The 21,797-nt window shown below is 49.4% G+C and overlaps 1 protein-coding gene across 4 annotated transcripts in view; it reads left to right on the forward strand.

Moving 5' to 3' along the window:
- The window catches only part of PPARGC1B (PPARG coactivator 1 beta), a 132,698-nt gene extending 117,549 nt beyond the window's left edge, over positions 1-15,149 (forward strand). Inside the window, exons 6-12 of one of the 4 annotated variants that reach the window (XM_007516393.3) lie at positions 1,517-1,553; positions 2,198-2,262; positions 3,159-3,957; positions 9,366-9,441; positions 11,278-11,399; positions 13,333-13,487; positions 14,451-15,149. In XM_007516393.3, the coding sequence (XP_007516455.1) occupies positions 1,517-1,553; positions 2,198-2,262; positions 3,159-3,957; positions 9,366-9,441; positions 11,278-11,399; positions 13,333-13,487; positions 14,451-14,551 (1,355 nt within the window). In that variant the 3' untranslated portion in view covers positions 14,552-15,149. The other 3 variants (XR_009547178.1, XM_060180910.1, XM_060180912.1) reach the window with 3 other exon arrangements.
- Positions 15,150-21,797: the final 6,648 nt, after the last annotated feature.

The following is a 21,797-nucleotide window of genomic DNA, read 5'->3' on the forward strand; positions in this document are numbered from 1 at the left end:
TGTTTGTTTGTTTGTTTAACCAGAACACTGTTCAGTTCTGGCTTATAGTGGTATGGGGGATTGAACCTGGGATGTTGGAGCCTCAGGCATGAGAGTCAGTCTGCATAACCATTATGCTATCTACCCTCCCCCCCCAAAAGCCGTATCTATAACATCATCAGTTAACATGTTTTATGCTGTACATATAAAACAATGGATTTTTAAAGATTCATTTAAGAGAGAGAGAGAGAGAAAGAGAGAGAACCAGAGCATTACTCCGGCACATTGCTATGCCAGGGATCCAACTTGGGACCCCATGCTTGAGTGTCCAATGTTTTATCCACTGTACCACCTCCTGGGCCACTAGACAGTAGATTTCTATAGTTTAGTAAGATGGAGAGAAGAAAATAATAAGAGGAGGGAAATGCCCTTACAGTACTTTACTATATTTATGTCAAGAAAGTTTGTGTGTTGGAGCTAGGGAGGTAACACAGTGGTTAAGAAAAGACTTTCCTGTCTGAGATTCCAAGTTCCCAGATTCAATTCCTGGCACTACCAACAGTGATTGTTAAGCAAGGCTCTGATTTAAAAGAAAAGAAAGCCTGTGTGTAAGTGGACCTGTGGACTTCAAGCCCGTGGTTAGAGGTCAGCTGTAATCTGCCAGTTCTGATAGCAAGGACTTCCTGTATGAGGAGGAGGAGCTGTGGCAACACGTTCAATGATGAGGCTGGGCTTTAATTTTTTTATTTTTTAATGATCTATCTATTAGTGATAGAGAAAAAGAGAGGAAACTGGCACATGCAATGCTTGGGATCAAACTCAGGGTCTCATGCTTGCAAACCCTAATGCTTTGTCAACTGTACCACTTCCCAGGCTCTGAGGTTGAGTATTGACTGGTGATGATAGTGGGTGGGTGTTTTTGCTGTGCACTGAAAGGGTCAGATTGAGACTTGCCATAGACTATCCCCAGCAACTAGGAAGCCTGTGTGGGAGCTACTGTGATCCCCATGTTAAGACAGAGAAGGGGAGACAAGAATATTAGAGGCCAGTTTTTCCTCCATCCCTGATGGCATCGGAAGCTCCTGACTGCAGCCCTTCCCTCTGTGCTACACTGTTTGGCCAGCAGGGGTCACCCTCACACCTATTTGCCCTTTACAATTCAGTCATCTGACAGTCCTTAATGTTTCTGAGCTGGGGAGCAAAGAAGACTTTGACTTGTCACTACCCTTTTTTTTTCTTAAAATTCTTATTTATTTTAATGAGAGAGACACAAAGAGAAAAATAATGAGACCAGAGCCAGAGCATTGCTAGAGATTGAACCTGGGACTGCAAAGCCTCAGATATGAAAGTCTTTTGCATAACCATTATGCTATCTTCTTAGCCCACTCCTGCCCTTTTCTAAAAATGCCAGCTGCTTTGGGTCACAAGCTGTGCTAGGTGCCAATGCAGGTTCCTGGTCTCTTCCAGAGGGAGGAGTATCTGTGATGCCATGTTGGAAAATCATTATTATTATTTTTCTTTTTTGTCTTCTTTTCAGACTCTCCCAGGTGCCTCATGCTGGCCTTGTCACAAAGGTAGATTTTTAGAAATTGCTGGCGTGTGATTTCATGAAATTTTGTCTCATGGGGTCATGGGGGGTGGGTGTTGGGAGGTGGGGTGGTTCATCAGTCCCTGCCCTGCCCCTATCTCCTGCTTGCTGGCAGAAACCTCAGGAGTTGGGTTCCCTGAGAACAGAGTTAGTTTCTGAAACTGAGCTCTGCAGGCCTCAGGGGAAAATGGAAAGTCAAAGCCTCAGGTCATTTCACAAACTGTACTTCCTCTCCAAGACCTGGGAAAGAGTCCTTTTCTCTGTGGGGAAAAGCTAGTGGTGCTGTGTGGCTTTGAGCTTTTTGTGCTCTTTCCCTCTCTAACCCTAAGGTGCTGCATCTGTAAAATGAAGAGACTGGCAATGCTCCTCTTCCATTCTCAAATCTTTCTTGTCTCCTAAAAGCAGCTTGAAATCCCACTAGTAGTCAGGATGGGCAGGATGTATGTGTGTGTGTGTGTGTGTGTGTGTGTGTGTGTTGGGGGGGGGGGTCCCTGTAGACTCTCCCCAGACCCCATTTCCATGGGCAGCAGGACCAGGGTCTGTCCCCATGTCCCACTACTCTCCTGTGCTCAGGGAGACAAATCCACTGCTGACCGGCCTCTTCCCTTTCTGTCCTCCCGCCCCCACCAGTGAGCCTTCGTTTGGCAAGAAGAGCTTTGAGCAGACTTTGACTGTGGAGCTCTGTGGTACTGCAGGTGAGTCCCAGGGTGGGGAGGGGTGGGGTGTCATCTCATTTGGGTGACCTTGGAGAAGTTAACAGTGAGTCCCCCAGGGCAGTGAGGGGGTGGCCCTGTGAAGCCAGGTCTCAAGATATGGTAGCCATGAGGGAGTTAACTGAGAGTCAGGCTGGGCTCAGCTCTTCTGCTGTCAGCAGTGGCCACGTGAGTTGAGGTGAGTGGCAGGAAAGACAGGGCCTTTATTCAGAGTGTCCAGCAGGGGGCGGGCATGAGCTGGGTTTGCAGCAGGCAAAGACAGCAGGGAAGGGTGTGTTTATCCCTGGCTGCAGGCTTATCCCAGAAAGGCTCAGAGGCATGGAAAGTCCCGGATGACCTGGAGAGGCTCCACAGGAGAACCAGGAGGGGTGGGTGTGGGGGGGCAGAGAGAAGACTCAGGAAAGGCCAGGCAGAATTTGAGCCTGCCTGACTGGGTCTTTATCCCGAAGATTCTGGGAGTCCCAGAGTAGAAGAGATCTCCGACATTCATTTAGCAAGTTCCCTTGGGGAGGGTGTGCCCAGGTAAGGTGCAGGGGCACCTTGGGGTGGTATCTGCCCTGTGTCCACCCTGGACAGGGCAGTCAGGAGGGCTTGTTGAATGCTTGCATGTAGCACAGGAAGATATATCTCTGATGACTAGAGATCGTGGCCACCATAGCCAGGCTACAGAAGGAATGACAGTCAGTCAAAGAATTGAAGATAGGTTCTGTGAGAAGGTGTCCCAAGCGACACCCAGGCTCATCCAGCAGTGTGTGATCTACTGGTTATGGCTGCCATTTGTCGGCTTGGGGAAGTGCTGGCATGTATGCAGTTTGTTTACCAGCCTGAATCAAGGAGACATGAGCAGTCTTCATATCATGATTCTCTTGCTTGAGCAGGACTCACTCCACCCACCACACCCCCCTACAAGCCCACAGAGGAGGATCCCTTCAAACCAGACATCAAGCACAGCCCAGGCCAAGACAGACCTCCTAGTCTCCCCACCCCAGAGGGCCTCGAGCTTGAGCCCGCTCCCGGGGCTGCCCACAGGCAGCCAAAGAAGCACCCCCAGCGCAGTGAGCTGCTGTCCCACCTGCGTCATGCCACAGCCCCATCCACCACCCAGGCTGGTCAGAAGCGCCCCTTCTCCTGTTCCTTTGGAGACCATGACTACTGCCAGGTGCTCAAACCAGATGGGGGGGCCCTGCAGAGGAAGGTGCTGAGGTCCTGGGAGCCATCTGGAGTCCACTCAGAGGACTGGCCCCAGCCAGGCAGCCCAAGGGCTGAAACACAAGCCTCCAGCAAGGAGGAGGACAGGAGCTGTGACGTTGGCACCACCCCCAAGGACAGTGTGCTGCTGAGGGACCAGGAGATTCGCGCCAGCCTCACCAAACACTTTGGGCTCCTGGAGAGAGCCCTAGAGGACGAAGACCAGGCCTCCTGCAAGAGCCCTGAGTACGACACCATCTTTGAAGACAGCAGCAGCAGCAGTGGCGGCGAGAGTAACTTCCTTCTAGAAGACTACGAGGATGAAGATGATGAAGAGGACGACTCGGGGATCAGCCCCCCTCGCTCTGACCACTGCCCCTATCAGAGCCCACCCAGCAAGGCTGGCCGCCCACTCTGCTCCCGCAGCCGCTCTAGCTCCGGCTCCTCATCCTGCCGCTCCCGCTCACCAGCCACCCGAAGGACCTTCAGGTATAGGCAGCAGTGTCCCAGGAGGGGTGGGGGTGGCTAAGGACCCCAGTTCCTGAGGCATGAGGGCTGCCCAGCCCATGGCCTGGTGAGAGCCCTGAAGGCCATCTCCTCGGCAGGTTCCCCAGGGTAAGCAGAATCTGCTATGTTACAGTCGGGACTGTCCCCAAATCTTCTGGCCTTGGAGAAGGAGAGAACCTATTTCCTGGCCATTTTCAGCTTTATGTTAAAATGAACTTGACCCCACTCCTTCATCTCTGTGTTTTTCTAGAGATTTATTTATTTATAGCAAAGCATCTCTCTGGTACATGCAGTGCCAGGGATCAAAGGGGGGGCCTCTTGCTTTAGAATTCAACATTCTGTTCACTGCAGCACCTCTCAGACCAAAACTCAGTTTACATCCTTCCTTCTTTCCTTCCTTCCTCATTTATTTAGTAACAAGAGAAATAAAAATAACCAGAGCATCATTCTGGCATATGTGACCCTGGAAATCAACCCTGGGATCTCTTGTACAAAGTCCAGTATGCTACCCTGTGCACCATCTCCTGAGACATCATATGGTATTTTTCTTTTCTAGAGACAAAGGGAAATAGAGATGGAGAGAAAAAGATACTTGCAGTCCGGCTTCACTTGTGAAGCTCTTCCCCACCCCCACGCACAGGTGAGGACCTGGAGCTTAAACCCAGGTCACTGAGCATGGTAACATGTGTGCTCAGCCAGGTGCACTACCACCCATCCCCAAACTGGTTTTTACAGGTGTGAAGTGGGATCGGTTTTCATGTAGGCATACACGTGCTCACAGTTTAGAACCCACAGGGCAATTTGCAGGTAAAGGAAAGACAAGCATAGATCTAAAAGGTGCTCTCAGAAATAGCTGCGTGTAAAGCAGTGCTGAGGCTTGTTTATTCCCACTGCTTGGTTCTGCTGAGGCATTCTGTGATGCTAGCAGGCAGCCACCAGCCCTCCAAGCTAGTCCCTTCACTCCAGGATGACTCATAAGCCTGCTTGCTCAGACCATCTTTGCACACTGAACCCAGACTGCAGAAGGATCCAATCCAAAAGTTATCAGGCAGCCAGGCAGAAAGAGGGGAGTGTGATGCTATTTTGGTGGAGACAGGTGGCTGCTTTCCCTGATCTCAGCAGGACTTGACTTTAAGAGCCTGGGAGTACAAGGAAGGCAGAGGAGGGGATGCAGCTCCCAAACCCTTTGCCTGAAATAGACGAGATTGACCACTAGATGGTGCTCTTGGGTCTAAAGCCAAGTGTTTGAGTCACTTGGGGGAGCAAGCTGGTCCCCATCCTGCAAGTTTCATTTTGTAGGTCTTGGGCACAAGAGTAGAGAATCTGCATTTCTTTTCCTTCTTTTTCTTTTTTTTTTTTTTCCTTTTTCTTTTCTTTCTTCTTCTTTTTTTAACCATAGGGGTAAACCTCTGGTTGAGAAAAATTTGCATTTCTCACAAGTTCCCAGATGATGGTGATATGGCCAGAGCACCATATTTTGAGAACCAGAATTCAGGTGATAAAAAGAAGATTAAATTTGATTTGTTTATTTTGTCATTATCTTTATTTATTAGTTAGTTAGAGACAGCCAGAAATCGAGAGGGTAGGGGGTAATATAGAGGAAGAGAGACAGAGACACCTACCTGCAGCACAGCCTCATCACTCGCAAAGCTTTCCCCTGCAGGTGAGGGGATTGGGGACTTGAACCTGAGTCCTTGTGCATTGTGTCAGGTGCACTCAACTAGCTTGCCACCACCCGGTCCTGATTTGTTTATTTATTTATTTATAGATTTATTTATTTATTTTTAGAGAGAAATGGAGAAAGGAGGGGAAGACAGAGAGGGGGAAACTATCTTGCTTCACCACCTGTGAAGGGACCCCGCTGCAGGTGGGGAGCTGGGGGCTCAAATTGGGATCCTTACGCCGGTCCTTGCGCTTTGCGCCATGTGCGCTTAACCTGCTGCGCTACCGTCCAACTCCCGATTTGTTTATTTTTTTAAAGAATGTTTATTGACATGAGGGTGGGGGAGAGGGAGAGAACCATAGCATCACTCTGGCACATGCAATACGGGGGTTGAGCTCGGAACCTCATGCTTAAAGTCCAGCCCTCTAGCTACCATGTCACCCCTATGGCTGTCAACTTATTTTTCCATATCTGCACTAATGTCTCTCTACTGTTTGGACATCTGATTAAAGCAAAGGCTCTTCCCCTACCTCCATTAAAATGTGCATTGAGGGGAGTCGGGTGGTAGTGCAGCAGGTTAAGCGCATGTGGCGTCAAGTGCAAGGACCAGCGTAAGGTTTCCAGTTTGAGCCCCCGGCTCCCCTCCTGCAGCAGAGTCACTTCACAAGCAGTGAAACAGGTCTGCAGGTGTCTATCTTTCTCTCCCCCTCTCTGTCTTGCCCTCCTCTCTCCATTTCTCTCTGTCCTATCCAACAACAATGACATCAGTAACAATAACAAAATAGCTACAACGACAATAAAAACAACAAGGACAACAAAAAGGAAAATAAATAAATATTTTTTTAATGTGCATTGATTAGGACTGGAGGGTGACACAGCTGTTACTGTGTGCAATGACCCAGGTTCAAGCCCCCGCTTCCAACCTGCAGGGGAGACATTTCATGAGCAGTGAAGCAGGTCTACAGACTATCTCTCGCCCTCTCTACTTCCCACTCCCCATTCATTTCTCTTTCTCCTATCAAATGAAATAGAAGTGGGGGTTGGGTGGAGAAAAAAATGGCCACCAGAAGTATTAGGTTTGTAGTGCCAGCACCAAGTTCTAGCAATAATCTGATGACAGCACACACACAAAAAGTACATGGGTATCTCACTGCACATCCATTTTAGGAGTTTGTGGATTTCCCCGATGCTAAGTTGAGAAGCCCTGAGCTATTTTGTTATACAACAGGAGTACCCAGCAGTTTCTCTTGAAGCCCTTCAGTGTGGTGCAGCAGGACAGCTGCCAGAACCATCCTCTGAGCCCAGGCGTCACTGGGAGTTGAATGACCCTGCGTCTCCTTTAGGATGCTTCCTGTGCACACACAGTGGAGCAAGGCTTTGTGGGGAGGGGACACTGATGGACTTGCTGCAAGGGGAGAAGCTCCTACTGATCACCTTTTTCCTCATACTGCTTCAGAGCCTTGTTTGGGTCTGACTTGTTTTTTGTTTTTGTTGCTTTTTACTAGAGTACTGCTTAGCTCTGGCTTCTGGTAGTGCCAGGGATTGAACTCGGGACCTGGGAACCTTATAAACCACTATGCTGTCTTCCAGTCCCCCGAGAGAAGGGGTCTTGGTCATCTTGTTACCACTCAGCCACCTGCTGGGCACACGTAAGTGTCTGGTCAGCAGGCTGATGGCGTCAACCCTGGCTCCAGGTGCCTCCTGCTCACTGCCTCCTCCTCCACAGGGAAACTGCCCACTCTGGTGGCCGTAGGCAACACTGTTGGAGGCCAGGTTTGTAAGGTCTGCAGGCCGCACTCCCTGATATGGCCCTGCTTGCGCTTCAGAGGCTACACTTGGAAGGCACACCTGCCTCTCATCCTATTTTATAAACCGGGCACTGAGGCTCAGAGGAGGAATTCAGTAATAAAACAGAGCAAGCGGCTTTGGAACTGGCTTCTAGGACTGAGCGCTGGTGGGCACTTCCTGATCAGATCCACACAGACGGACTCGTGGTTGGATATATGGATTCTCGTGTTTTTACAGCTGAAACTGAGGGCCCCTAAGTCAACCTGCCTCAGGTTACACAGTGAAGAGAGGGGAGAACGAGACCCAAATGTAGACCATCTGAGTGTAGAGCCACATCCTCACCCTCTGTGCTGTGTCCCAGCATGCAGAATGGGAGTGTTGTGGTCCGCAAAGTGGCGCAGTGGATAAAGCAGTGGACTATTAGGCATGAGGTCCCGAATTCAATCTCCTGCAGCACAAGTATCAGAGTGATGTCTAGTTTTTTCTCTCTCACCTATCTTTCTCATTAGTAAATAAAAATATTTCATTTATTTATTTACTTATTTATTATTGGATAGAGACAGAAAGAAATTGAGAGGGCTGAGGGGAGATAGGGAAAGAGACAGAGAGATACCTGCAGCCCTGCTTCACCACTCATGAAGCTTTGCCCCTGCAGGTGGGAACCAGAGGCTTGAACCTGGGTCCATGCGCACTGTAATGTGTGCCCTTAACTAGATGCACCATTGCCTGGCCCCAATTAATAACATCTTAAAAAAACAAACAAACGAACACAGAATAGGGGAATGAGGCTAGTGGGGCCAGAAGCCTCCCACACCTCTCTCCTTTCACCTCGGCAGTCTGTTCTCCAGGAGGAAAGGGCAGAGAGCAGACAGGCAGGAAGTTGCAGGCTTGTAGGGTGCAGGGGCCTTCTGGGGCTGTGCCTGCAGAGTGGTTGACCTGCTGGTCCATTAGGCTTTGGTGGGGGGGTGGGGGGACCGCTGCTGTGAGGGCACAATCACTAGAGGCCAGTGTGGCCAGAATGAGCAGTACTTCTTCCAGCCTAGACTTCCCCCACTGTGGCTTACGGTGAATTCCACATTGTCTTGGGTATTTCAGCCGGAAAATGAGGACTTTATAAAGTCTTCCTCCATCCCCCACTGGGGCTTTGTGTCTATGATTCTACTGCTTCTGGGGGAATCTTTTTTTTTTTTTTGCGGGGGGGGGGGGCGGTGATAGAAGAGGTTAAGAGAAATTCAGAAAGTGTGAGACCAAAGCTTCCTTCATTATGGTGGGGGCTGGATTTGCACCTGGGTCATGCACATAGCAAAACTGTGCAAGATCCAAATAAGCTTTTTTTTCCCCCTTTCTAAGATAGAGTCAGAGAAAAGGGGAGACACCTGCTATGCATAGTGCTCTCGTGTGGTGACCAGGGATTCAAACCCAGGTCCTCAAGTAAGGTAAAGTGCACTCTCCAGGTGAACTAGCTCCTTACCCCAAGGATTATGTTTTTCACTAAATGAAATATGATGGTGAACTGAAAAGAAAAAAAAAAAAAAAAAACTTTTCTACTCCTAGTAGCATAAGAAGCTAGGCATTATGGGCTGTGATTGGCAAGGTGGTGATTCCCAGGGATTTATCCCAGAGCAAGCAGAAAGCATGTGTCAAAGTGCCCCAGGCCCTGGGCTGGCGAAATAGCTCACTTGGATTGTGTGCTGCTTTGCCATGTGCAAGACCCAGGTTCAAGGCTGGCCCCTACCACATTGAAGGAAGCTTTGGTGATGTGATCTCTTTTCCTCTCTACCTCTCTGTCTTCCCTAAGCACTCAGACTCACACACAGTCCTGGAACAAGCCTGGCTTCTGTGAGAGGGTCTTCTCATAGTGACAAGGCTGCCAGCTCGCCCCTGCCCTGCATGGTCTTGCCTGAGAGTGAGTGCCTCTGCTTTGCTTGTTCACCAACAGATGTGAGAACAGAGGTTCGTGTTCAGACAGAACACCAAGCGTCCGGCACGCCAGGAAGCGGCGGGAAAAGGCCATTGTAAGTCATCTGGCAACCTGGAGCCTGGAGTGATGGGGACATACACAGGGGCTGCAGGACAGAGCACCTGTTGCCTACAGAAGAGAATTCTGGCAGTACTGTGCTCAGTGCAGGCAGTATTTAGGGCTTGACAGATTGAGAAAGCAGACTGGGGAGCAAAGTTGACCAGCCCACAGGCCAGCCCTGCCACCAACTTGCATATGACCTTGAACCATTGCCCCTGTTTCCCCAGCCTCAGTTTATTCACCTGTATTTACAAGGCCTTGTATTGTTAAGGGTGTCCCTTCGCTGGCTCGGGAATAAGGGACCAAGGGAGCCTGTTCCTTCCTCTACTCCTGCTCTGCTAACACTCCTTCATAGGTAGAACACAGCCCAGGTCAGGACTGGGGACCCTGCAACAGGGCACCCCACAGAGAGAATTGATCAGGACATGCCAGCAAGGAGCTGGAGAGAGTCAGTGTCATTCGGAAGGAAGGAGGGTAGAACAGAGAGGACACACTCTCGCAAGGCTGTGTTCCTGGGACGTGGTATTGGGGGAACACACATGGACACAGCTGTCTGCAGGCTGGAATTGAAACCACTGGCTCCTAGACCCTGTACCTGGTGGTGTCTGGGTCCCAGACAGCAGTGGACAAAGCAGGCTAGGTCTTCCTCTAGGGCATGAGACAGAACGACAGGAGAGAAAGACTACAGGTGCTCGGCATGAGCACTGTGCCCACAGCTGTGGAGAGACACTGTGAAGTGTCGACTGTTGGGTGAAGATCTCTGAGATGAACAGCAGTGCATTCACGTGGCTGTCCAGTGCACAAGGGGCTCCGTCCAGGTGCTGGTCCTTGGGATCTGACAGGAGCCAATAGAGCAGAGACTTGGAACAACGTGGGTGGTGTTTGGGGAACCCCACATTATGGGGGTGGGGGTTCCTGTGACTGCTGGCAGAGTCCCACTGTGCCCTCAGGGTCTGTGCAGCCCAGGATCTGTGGCCTCTATTTATTTACTGGATAGAGACAGAGAAATTGAGAAGGAAGGGAGACACAGAAAGAGAGAAACCTGCAGCACTGCTTCACCACTAGCTTCTCCCTTCCTCCACCCCGCAGCACAACTAGGGACTTGAACTAGCAGAACTAGGGACTTGAACCCAGATCCTTTTACCTGATAACATGTGCTTTACTAGGTGTGTCACCACCCGACACCCAGAATCAGTTAGCCTTTACCTGTCCCCAGAGAAAGCATTTCTGTAACCAGAAAGCACACATTTCTGGCCGCACAGCTACAGGTGGGCCAGAACATCAAGTGATGCTCCAGTCTGGTGGCTTTTCCTGGACCCGGTCAAAGATCAGGGGGAGGGGGATGCTCCTACCCTTCCTCTGCTGGGCTGTTCCTGGGGCTGTTGCTAGGACAACAGTGTTGGTTGTTCACAGCCTGACTTTCCCAGTGCACAAAATGCACTGGTACTCGAAGCCAGTACCTGTGTGTTAGCACCCTGGCAGCTGTTGTAGCCTAACACCTTCCCACTCCCCTTAGCAAATAAGGAAAATGGGTACAAAGCTTCCTTGTGCACTTAGAGTGATGTGAGGGACCCCTCTCTCGTCGTAACCCCATCTGCTCATCAAGTAAATACTTGCTTCTTGGGACTGGGCAGCTCCCCCCCCCACACACACACACACACACTCAGCATCCCTCCTCCAGCAAGGGGTCTTCTGGGCCAGCTGGTGTCGCTCACCTGGCCAGGTGTCATGGACTGGGAATGAGGACCCTGTGCAAGCCTACCACCAGTGGGGGCCCAGCCAACGAAGTAGTGACTGGGTCCCTCTGTCCCACCCACACCCCCTCGAGCAGGGAGAAGGCCGAGTGGTGTTCATCCGAAACCTCCCCAGGGACATGAGCTCTCGTGAGCTTAAGAAGCGCTTCCAAGTGTTCGGTGAGATTGTCGAGTGCCAGGTGCTGAGCAGGAGCAAGAGGTGAGGCTGGGTACACATGACTGGGGAGGTGAGGGGGAGGCCCTGCCTGGGAAGGAGAAGACTTGAAAGACAGATCCATAGCATGGGGCGGGGAGTCTCTGTGTGTGTGTGTGTGTGTGGGGGGGGGGGTGTATGGCCAAGATTCAGACCCTGCTGCTATATAGGAGGTCCTGTGGCATTGGGGGGTCACTTTAGTGTTGTAGTGTCTCTTCTTTCTCTGTCTTTCTGTTAGAAGAAGTTGTCACAGTGGTGAAATCACATATGTATAAGACCCTGCAATGAAATATATATATTTCACACAAGGGAGACAACCTCATCACCCCCCTTCTGTGAATACCACAGTGATTGTCTAGTGAGCAAGAAATTGTCAATGATAGTAGAAATATATATACATATATAATTTAACATTTTATATATATATATATATATTTAAATTTCATTCCAGGGTATCATGCATGTGATTTCATAACTGTGACACTTTATATAAATATATATATGTGTGTGTGTATGTATGTGTGTATGCATATATAGAGCCAGAGTCAGTAATAATGATGAACAAGGGGTTAGGTGTTAGTACACCTGGTTGAGGACACATGTTACTAAGGACCCAGGCTCAAGTCCCTAGTCCCCACCGGGCAAGCTTCACAAGTGGTGGAACAATGTGGCATATGTCTCTCCACTGTCTCTTTCTCTCCCTCATTTCTTTCTTCATCAAAATAAAAAATAGTGGCTATTGGGGCCAGGTAGTGGCACACCTGGGGTTGAAATGCGCAAGGACCGGATTTGAGCCCCTAACTCCCACCTGCAGGGGCAAAGCTTTACGAGTGGTGAAGCAGTATTGCAGGTGTCTGTCTCCCTTTCTATCACTCCCTTCCCTCTTGATCTCTGGCTGTCTCTATCCAATAAATAAATAAAGATTTTTTTAAAAGATTAAGTGTAAACAAATAGTGGCCGTCAGGAGTGGTGGAGTCATGCAGGCACTGAGTCCCAGTGGATAACTTTGGTGCAAAAACAATTATAACTACAAAAAAAATTAATTAATTAAAATTGTAGTGATCAACACAGGCTGCTGGTTTACTGGGCATCAGGTGACTGCCAGGCATGACTGACAAACTTACCAGGGCACCTACGACATTTGCGCTTGTGTTCTGTCACTCTCCTCTCTGGAGCAGTGCGACCGAGTTAACTGAGCAGCTCAGTTCATCTGTGGCAGAGCTCTGAAACCAGCAACATTAGGGGAAGTGCCGGCCAAGAGAGTGCTAACTGAGGAGACTCAGAAGTATGCAGAGGATGGTGGGATCCAATGACATGGTGGATCTGGACCAGGCGGTGGCATACCTGGCTGAGTGCACACATTACCACACACAAAAGACCTAGGTTCAAGCCTCCTGGCCCCCACCTGCCCAGGGAGAGAGGAGCTTCACGAGTGGTAAAAACAAGTCTGCAGGTGTCTCTCATTCTCTCTTCCTCTCTACCTCCCCTTCCTCTCTAAATTTCTCTCTGTCCTATCAAATAAAAATAAAATGAAATAAAAAGACAACAGATCTGAGAAGATGAGAATAGTGAGACAAAGCCATGGGGCATGTGGAGAGCAGCAGCATTAGTGGTGAGAGGCCTGGACTTAGACCCTGCTCTCCTCCTTAACTGTGGGCGAATGCTGAACCCCACAGAGCCCACTTACTCATCAGAGCTTGGAGCATCTACTGGGCAGCCCTTGGCAAGTGTTCAGTGATGTTTATACAGTAACTGAAGCAGTAATTGCCTTCTCTTAGGATTACGTAGCAGAGATCAGCCTGGACACTGCCATCTCTGTCTGGGAGTGGGGTGGGGGACCTGCGTCACAGATACTGAGTCATTATTGTGGCTTCTGCTCCTGGTCTGACAGGGTCTACCAGATGGGCCAGTAACCGTCTCCCTTTGTCCTCTCCCCTAGAGGTGAGAAGTATGGCTTTATCACCTACCAGTGTTCTGAGCACGCCGCCCACTCTTTGAGGAACGGTGCTGCCCTGCGGAAACGCAATGAGCCCTCCTTCCAGCTCAGCTACGGTGGACTCCAGCACTTCTGCTGGCCCAGGTACACTGACTACGGTGAGTACAGGAGGCCTGCCATGGTTCATTGAGGCCCAGGGGCAGGCAGGGTAGTGACTTCCTTTAAGGCAACCCAGATGCAGTGCCCTCCACCCCCCAACACACACACACACACACACACACACACACACACACACACACACACACACACCTCCTATACCTCAGGTCCATTGTTTTGACTAAAGTTCGACTAAACCACTTCACCTGGAGGCTGCCATCTTGTTTTCCTTGTGCATCCTGCTTTGTTGTGTCCCCAGACTAGAGCTAATGAAAAAGAGCCAGCTGTCAGTCCTCTCCGCCCCCCCCCCCCCCCCCCCGCCGCCCCTGCAACCTCTTGGAAAGGCCAACCTAGGGTTCACAGGCCACTGGTAGAATAGTAGCTGTTGTGTCTTTTACTCATAAGAACAATGGCCACCCTTTCCCATTGAGGGGCAGTCTATAGTGACCCCAACAGGCCATAGCTTTGTTTGTTAAGGTGCCACATGTCACCATGCTCATGCCATTTACTGACAGTTGATGAAGAGAGATTGATTTGTAGGGAAGAGTTTGATACAATCTCCATAACCCAGACTGTGTGTCAGGAGATGCATGAAGCTTGTAGGGGGCACTATACCCTCCCCTCTACCAGTGTCCACTAGTGGAACCTAATTTCATCCCTACACAGGGAAGACATCCTCATCTCCTTACCCCCCTTCTGTGAATACCACAATGATTGTCCAGTGAGCAAAAAACTGTCAGTGATAGTAGAATTATAGAGGGTCTGAGCTGAAATCGGGCTCTGGGGTATTTTTTTTTTTTCCTTACCTCCATTCTACAAACAGGAGCACAAAGCCCTGAGGCCTTAGGGCATGTCCACTCCTTGGGGCTGACCCTGGCAGCAGAGTTCCTGTCCTTCTGGCCTCTCTGAATTGGTTCACCAACTTTCCTCACCACCACCCCCCCACCACTCCCTTCCACCCCCAGATTCCAATTCTGAAGAGGTCCTTCCTACATCCGTGAAAAACAAGTACGAAGCCATGGATTTTGACAGCTTACTGAAGGAGGCCCAGCAGAGCCTGCATTGATCACAGCCTTAACCTTCGAGGAATACCTCAATACCTCAGACAAGGCCCTTCCAATATGTTTACGTTTTCAAAGAAATTAAGTATACGAGGAGTCGAGAGAGCGAGCGCGTGAGAGAACACGTGAGAGAGAGACTTTGAAACTGCTGTCCTTCAAAAAAAAGAAATCAATGTTTACATTGAACAAAGCTGCTTCTGTCTGTGAGTTTCCATGGTGTTGATGTTCCCACTGCCACATTAGTGTCCTAGCTTCTGGTGGGTTGTCCCAGGGCAGAGGGGGAGGGGGAGGACGGGGGGGCCCCCTCCCCTACTTTGGCTCAGTCACCCCCTCCCCAGCCCTCCTCCCTCCACCGACTCCCCTTGTAGACATGCAGCTGTGTTCCCATAACATTTCTTGTCTGTAGTGTGTGATGATGAAATTGTTACTTGTGAATAGAATCAGGATTATAAACTCATTTTTAATTGAAAAAAAGTATATCCTTAAAATAATGTATTTATGGCTCAGATATACTGTGCCTGGGGTTATTGTATCTGCTTCCTTGATTATTTTAACTATGCACTGTCCTAAGGTGTTTGCCACTGAGCTGCTCTGCTCCTTTTGTCAGATGCTGGGTGGCTGGTGTGGGCTGACCCCTAGGGGTAGTGAGGTGGCAATTCCAGTCCTTTAATGCCAAGGCTTGCTTTGGCTTTCACCGAGCAGTTGAGGTCCATTTGCAGAGTCCTCAACATGTGCCCACCTCCTGCTTTGAGCTTGCACCTGCTCCTTAGTGCTCTAACCTTCTGCATCTGGTAAGGAAGGCAGGTGAGCTGTAGTCTTACCTTTTATCCAGGGGAGTCTGAGCTGTGGCCCAAAAAGGAGAATGAGTTACCTGAGGTCCATACCAGCTCAAACCTCCTGATTGTAGCGTCACATCCCCATAGTGGCTGGGCTCACGCTGCAAAACTGCAGAGGCTGGAGAGTGAGTTTAGCTAGCTTGGGCAGTAGGTGAGCTGATTTCTGGGATGGGAGGAGGTGGGGTGGTGAGATTAGGGCCCTGTGATTGGCCTGTTCTGTCACAGCCTCAGATACACACTTGGAGGGACATAGCCAGGTTATCTGGGAGCAGTAATCCTTTGGAGGCCAGCTGTCAGCCCATCCCACTCCCTTCTTTTTACCCTGACCTGCTCCTCTTCTGTAAAGTTGTTTTGGTGCCATGAGGCTGGGGGGAGATGGGGAAAAAGAGAAGGAGGTGAGAGTTGGAGGCAGGAGGTATGTGGATATGGCAGCCTCCAAACCATTTTCCATGCTGTCATTGAGCTTTGCTTTAAACCAGGTGTTGTTGAGTTACGCTGTCCAAGGTGTTTCTGGACTGGATATTCAGCCATTGCCTTGGGGACTGTGTCAAAGGAGCCACATGGCCAGGCAGGGTCTGAGGGCCTGACTGTTGTACACAAAACAGCTCTAGCTTGATCTTTTTCAGGCACTGGGGATCCTGGGAGAAGGTATGTATTAAGAGAGAGAGAGAGAGAAAGACCCTGCTACTTTAGAAAAAAGTTTGGGATGGATTCATGAAATGAAAAAAGCTGACATAGTCTATTGTGTATGCTGGGTCTAATTCTTTTGAAAATCAGTCATTAGTTTTAAAAAAGAAAAGAAAAGATTAAGAGATAAGTTAATAGGTTGATGAACCTGTCCTGAGTGGCCAGAACACTCCAGATATACAGAGAAGAAACGGGGGAAAGACAAGGAATTTGAACTCATGTTCATTAAGCCATTTGAAACCACTGGCTCCCATTTTCCTGAACTGGGGGACAGTTAGGCAAGTTGGTCTTCAAGATCCCTGCCAGACGATAGCTCCCCAGCTCATCATGCACCACTACTTCCGCATCCTTAACCAATGGCAGACATAACTAATCAATTACAGTACTCATAGTCTTCAGACCTGGTCATGCTTCACACAGTACTCTGGGCAGCCATTATAAATCACTCAGAGTCTAACTCGTTTGACATCCTGCTCTATCACACAGAACCATGTGGTGGCTGGGTTCCTACTATCCCATCCCTATCTGTTGTGTCCTGCTCTGAGACAAAATCCCCAAAGCCATTCCTGGTGCAGGACTCACATCTACTACTGTGACAATTGGGGTAGGAGGACAAATGGATCAGCGACCATGAACACATTTGGGGAAGGCAGATTTGACCAAAAGAGGAACTTTGCACAGCGGAGACCTGAATGTTCTAGACTTCCCCTTCTTCACTGCCTCGCACACACTAGGCACACATGTATGGCTAAGGGGCACAACAAATAGACTCAGTCCACCTGCTGCCTCCCCTAAGTCCTCCCTCGCACCAACTGAAATTTCACTTTGCACAAACTATGGGGCAAGAAGTCTAGATTCAGAGACCCGAGTTGAATCCTGGCTCGACTACGAACTTGTTTTGTGACTTAGATAAGTCACATTCCCTTGTCCTCCCTGGAGCCCCTGAGTTCTAGGGGGTGGGACTAGATCGATCTCTAAGCCGCTCCTGGTTGCTTCTTCCTCAATTGCACCAGGCCAGACGTCCCACCATGGGACCTGAGGTAGAGGTAGAGGTAGAGGTAGAGGTAGAGGTAGAGGTAGAGGTAGAGGTAGAGGTAGAGGTAGAGGTAGAGGTAGAGGTAGAGGTAGAGGTAAAGGTAGAGAGAAACGTGCTGTTTTTATTTGTTTGTTTGTTTGTTTTTGTTTTGTTTTGTTTTTGGTAACAAGTCTGCCCCCTGCCCTCTTCCCAGTCAGCTGAAATGGTCCTTTCACTCTGGACCAATCGGGTCACTAGTCTGACATGGGAACACACTGCGCCTTAGGCGAGAGCTGGGCAGTACTGATGGGAGAGGACTCCTCCCCCACACACATACACACACCCTGTTCATCAAACGCTCTGGGTCCTCAAATTCAGTAATCCTGCAGGCAGCTTCCATCCAAAAGACTCATTCACTCGGTGCTGTGAATCACTTGCTCCTGAGATTCCAGGATCTCCCCAGGAAAACTAGTCAACCTTGATCTCACACCTCTTGCCCCCTTCTCCTCTCCCAGCCCCCAAATTAAGGAGTTCCCCAGAGGGAGCAGCTGCCTTTGGCAACCATCTCATTGTAGCTCTGTCCTAGTATTTGCTCTGGATGTTTACATGTGAACGCCATACAAGCTTGCTGTAGGCTCTGTCCGTAGCCGCCCACATGTGCCATCTGTTTCTGTGCTATGCAAGTGTCCACCCCACCCCCAAAATACCCCCTCTCAAAAAAAAAAAAAAAACCCGTCCAGTCCAACCGATATGTGGAATTCTTCCATCTCCTTCCTCAGTCATTCTAAGGCTGAATCAGAACCCTCCTTCTCTAGGGGTGCTCTGGTTACTGAAGGAAAATGCATCAAAGAGGTAAAGAAAGTGAGTGGATGGAGTGCTGCTAAGGCCCCCTCCCCCTTTGCCCATTACAGCTCTGAGTAAAAAGGCAGTTGGGGGCCAAGGGGTGGGAGGGGCAGACAATACTGGGAGGAATACTGTGAACTGTAGTCTCAGTACCTAAGACCTGACCCAGAATGTGGTGCAATAAGACGTCTTTCATCACCTAAAGAGGCTAGTGTTATGAGAGCAATTTCTTCCACACATAAGGCAGTGCGCTTTCCCTGCCACCGACAAAGTGGGTTTGGGGGGAGAGGGGGTCAGGTTGGAAACCTACCCCCAGGCATTGGGCTCTGTTGACCTCACAGCTGAGCCTGCAGCTTGAGGGATGGCTTGTTATCCCAACACTGCAGGAGGGTCAGCCCCAAGAGTCTGTGGATCCATCCCACTCAAGAATTCAAAGCTATAGTATTTGCTCCACACCTGAGGTTGAGTGGCTTGCCTTCAAGTTTGGGGAGGGGGGAACCCCATATCCTAATGTCAGTTATGACCAAGGAAAGTTACAGGATGTACAGTAGCAAATAAGGTGAGCCTTAAAGTTTTATTGGCCAAAGAAGAGGATCCTCTCACCCTTCCTTATGGTGGTGGGGGTGGGGAGGGGGTCAGAGGACACCAGCTAGTACATATGTGCAATACAGTAAGTTAGTCCCCAAGTCCCTGGGGTGTTTGCACACACTGGATCCCAGGGCTATCTGCCAAGCCCAGGGCTACAGGGTAAGTGGAGGCAGTGCTTGGGAGCTGGAAATTCATAGAGATGCTTTTGGTCCCAGAGAGGTGTGGGGTGAAAGGGAGCCCCAGAGAGCTGGCTGCAGGGTCCCCAGGAAGGAGGCAGAGGCTAACTTTGCACTGAACTAATGAAAGCACTTTGAGGAAACCACAACATAGTGTTTATGCACTGGCAAAGGGGGGTGGGTGTCTTCCTATGCACTGTGAGGTGCTCTCTGAGGACTGGGGTGGGGGTGGGTGCAGGGGGCTAGTGTAAGAGAGAGAGGACAGGGCTGCCTCCCAAAGTCTCAGCATCAGGGGAGGCAATCCTGAGGCCAGTATTTCTGTGCTTTTTTGGTTGGAGACTTCAGAAACAGCAGTGATTTCAGATCATGGTTGCCTGTCTTTGCAGAAATGAATGAGGACAGCCCAGCCAGTTGAAATGGGTTTGTGAGCATGTTGTATAACTATCAGCCATCTCAGAGTAAGAAACCCAGCGTTTCTTACTTGCTCTGTGATCTAGGGGCCTTTTTCTCCATCAAGCGTGTGAGAATCTTGAATGGGCTGAATGTGAGAGTCTCTATCACCCCTGAGAGGCTCTGGTTCCCACCCCAGAGCTGTAGGAAGCCATTGCTAACCAGGGAAGACAATTCCATTCTCTGGCTGTTCACAGCTCCTCTTCAGGGGTGAGTGGATGCCAGCCCACCAGGTCCTAGCTGAGTGACTCTGCCTGTCCCCAGAGGCCAGCTCCCAGGACCAGTCTAAGCCATAGGTTAGAGGGAAGTGTGTGTGGGGAGGGGGGGTTTGGGGGGTGTTGCTGGTGAGAGGTGAAACTTGAGCCTGGATGTTGATGCTGGATCTCACGTGATTAGCCTTGTCATCGTCCCCACCGAACAGCTTTAATCCGAATGTGGTTACCACCCGGCTGTTTCTCTTGCTCTCAAACAATTCTAGCAATACACTTGTTTTGTTTATTTGTCTGTTTTTTTCTTTTTCTTTCTTTCTTTCTTTCTTTTTTTTTTAAGCAGCTTAACTTGGGCACTTTTTACACATGTCTTTCCAATGCCTGTGGAACATATGGGGCAGCAGGAGGCCCCTATTAAACTGCATATGCTGAAGGCAGCTTTGTTTCCCTGATGGTAGAGCCTGGGTGACTAGGGAGTCAAGAGCAGGCTGGGGGATTAGTTCCCACTTTTGCACATCTGGAAGCATCACAGAAATCTAGCTGCCCCAACCTGGGGGATTGCAAACTCCAGTTTTGTAGATCCCTGGCCGAGCAACAGAGTCTCTGGGAGGTATTTATATGGCTAGAAGTCCCTTGGGGCTTGTTATCTTATCGAAGGATCCACCAGGAAGCTTCCCTTTATTCCACACACCACACCCCCAGCCTGGCTCCCCAGGGACTTGAAGGGATTGGTCAGCTTCCACCTCAGCACTTTGCCTTATCTATGTCTGGTCGCCACCTAGTGGCCAAAGACTGTATCCACCAGCTATCCAGATGGAAGGCAAATTAAGTCCTTTCCGCCACCTCCCTGCCCAAACACCAACTGTGGGAGCAAAGGCCAAGCGCAGGAGCAACCTGCTCCAGTGTTTAAAGCCCCGTTCCGAGACAGTAATCCAGTCAGGAGGCTCCCAGAGCAGCCATTTGGTAAACTCTCACGCAGCCCAAGAAAACGCACTAGCTATCACTTGGGCAGGGAAGACAGGAGTCGGACGCCTGTGCCCAGGAAGGGTTCACTGTAACTGCAATACTGGCAGCCAGGCTGCCAACCTTGTTGAGTGAACCTTTCAGGGGCCCACACCACACTCTTGGCACCAGGGAAGAGGTGGGGTGCAAGGGTTCAGGGGGGTGGGTCGGATGGGCACTGGCCATCACCTTTGATCAGATCCACCGAATAGCCGAATAAGTTTGTTGCTTTTTCCTTTTTTACTTTCTTCCTCTTTTTTAGTTTTTGTATTTTATATTTAAAAATCTTGTCCTGTGTTTTTTATTTTGTATGTGTGCGTGCATGCGTGTTAGGAATAAAAAAGTCATAAGCAATTCCCAACTTGGTCTTCCTGTGGGATGTTCAGATTCCAACGGAAGCAGGTTGGTGATCCCAAAGGACCCCGAGGTCGGGGAAGGGGACCACTTTGGGTTTCCAGAGGTTTCAAGGGAGATGACCTAGTACAGTGAGGTCCCTTCTGGGGAGTCGCCCCTCCCTTCCCTTCAGCCTCCGTTCCACAGCATTAGCTTGGGTTCTGAGTACCTGCTTCTCTGCCAGAAGCGGCTGCTAAGATGAAGCCCACGTGGACCCTCCTCCCCACTCCACGGGTTTCTAAAGAGATGGTGTCTGTAGCTAGCCTTAATCAACTGGGCATGGTGGTCCCTATGGTCCCTTCCAGCCTTTTCCAAATCTTGGACTCAAATTCTTTTCTCTTGGTGTTAACCATGCAGCCTGGAGAATTCTGAGCAATAGGGAGCCAGGACCTCCCCTGGTTCTGTCACAGGGTCAAGCCAGGGAATGGCTAAATGTGAGGTTTGGGCATCTACAGGGATAACTACCATAGGGGGCATTATTTATTAGAAAGCTCAACAAGGTAACTGGGACGTATGTGAGTGCAAGGCTGTGTGTGTGTGTGTGTGTGTGTGTGTGTGTGTGTGTACAGAAGCCTGTGCTGTGTGTATATGTGAACTTACATTGATGCATTTCTTGAGAAAGGTGCAAGAATTTCACCTACACAGAGGGACACATCTGCTTTGTTATTTATAATAGAGAGCTAAATTTTAATTTTCTAAAGGACACTGCTAATGATTGAGAATCAAGTTTTTAGTTTTGCTATTTTTTTTAATTGGTAGAGGATTTTTTATATATTTTTTCCATTTTTTTGTTGGGTTGTGTCCTTATTTATATAAATACTTTATCTGTAAAGAGGCAAGGAAGAGGCCTTCTTTGCTTTTAATTGTTATGGTTGTCATCGTCCCTTTTTTCTTTCTGGTGTGATTTCTCTTGTCTTACCTTCTAAATGAGAAGATGTTTTCCTGTATTTGTACATTGTCAGATTCTATAGTTTCCTAGATAATTTAACCAAATTGCTCTATGTATTATTATCCCGTGAGTATAAAGTTCTATTTTAACGTCTGTAAATACT

Source organism: Erinaceus europaeus, chromosome 2 (genome assembly GCF_950295315.1).
Source record: "Erinaceus europaeus chromosome 2, mEriEur2.1, whole genome shotgun sequence".
Classification (NCBI taxonomy): Eukaryota; Metazoa; Chordata; class Mammalia; order Eulipotyphla; family Erinaceidae; genus Erinaceus; species Erinaceus europaeus.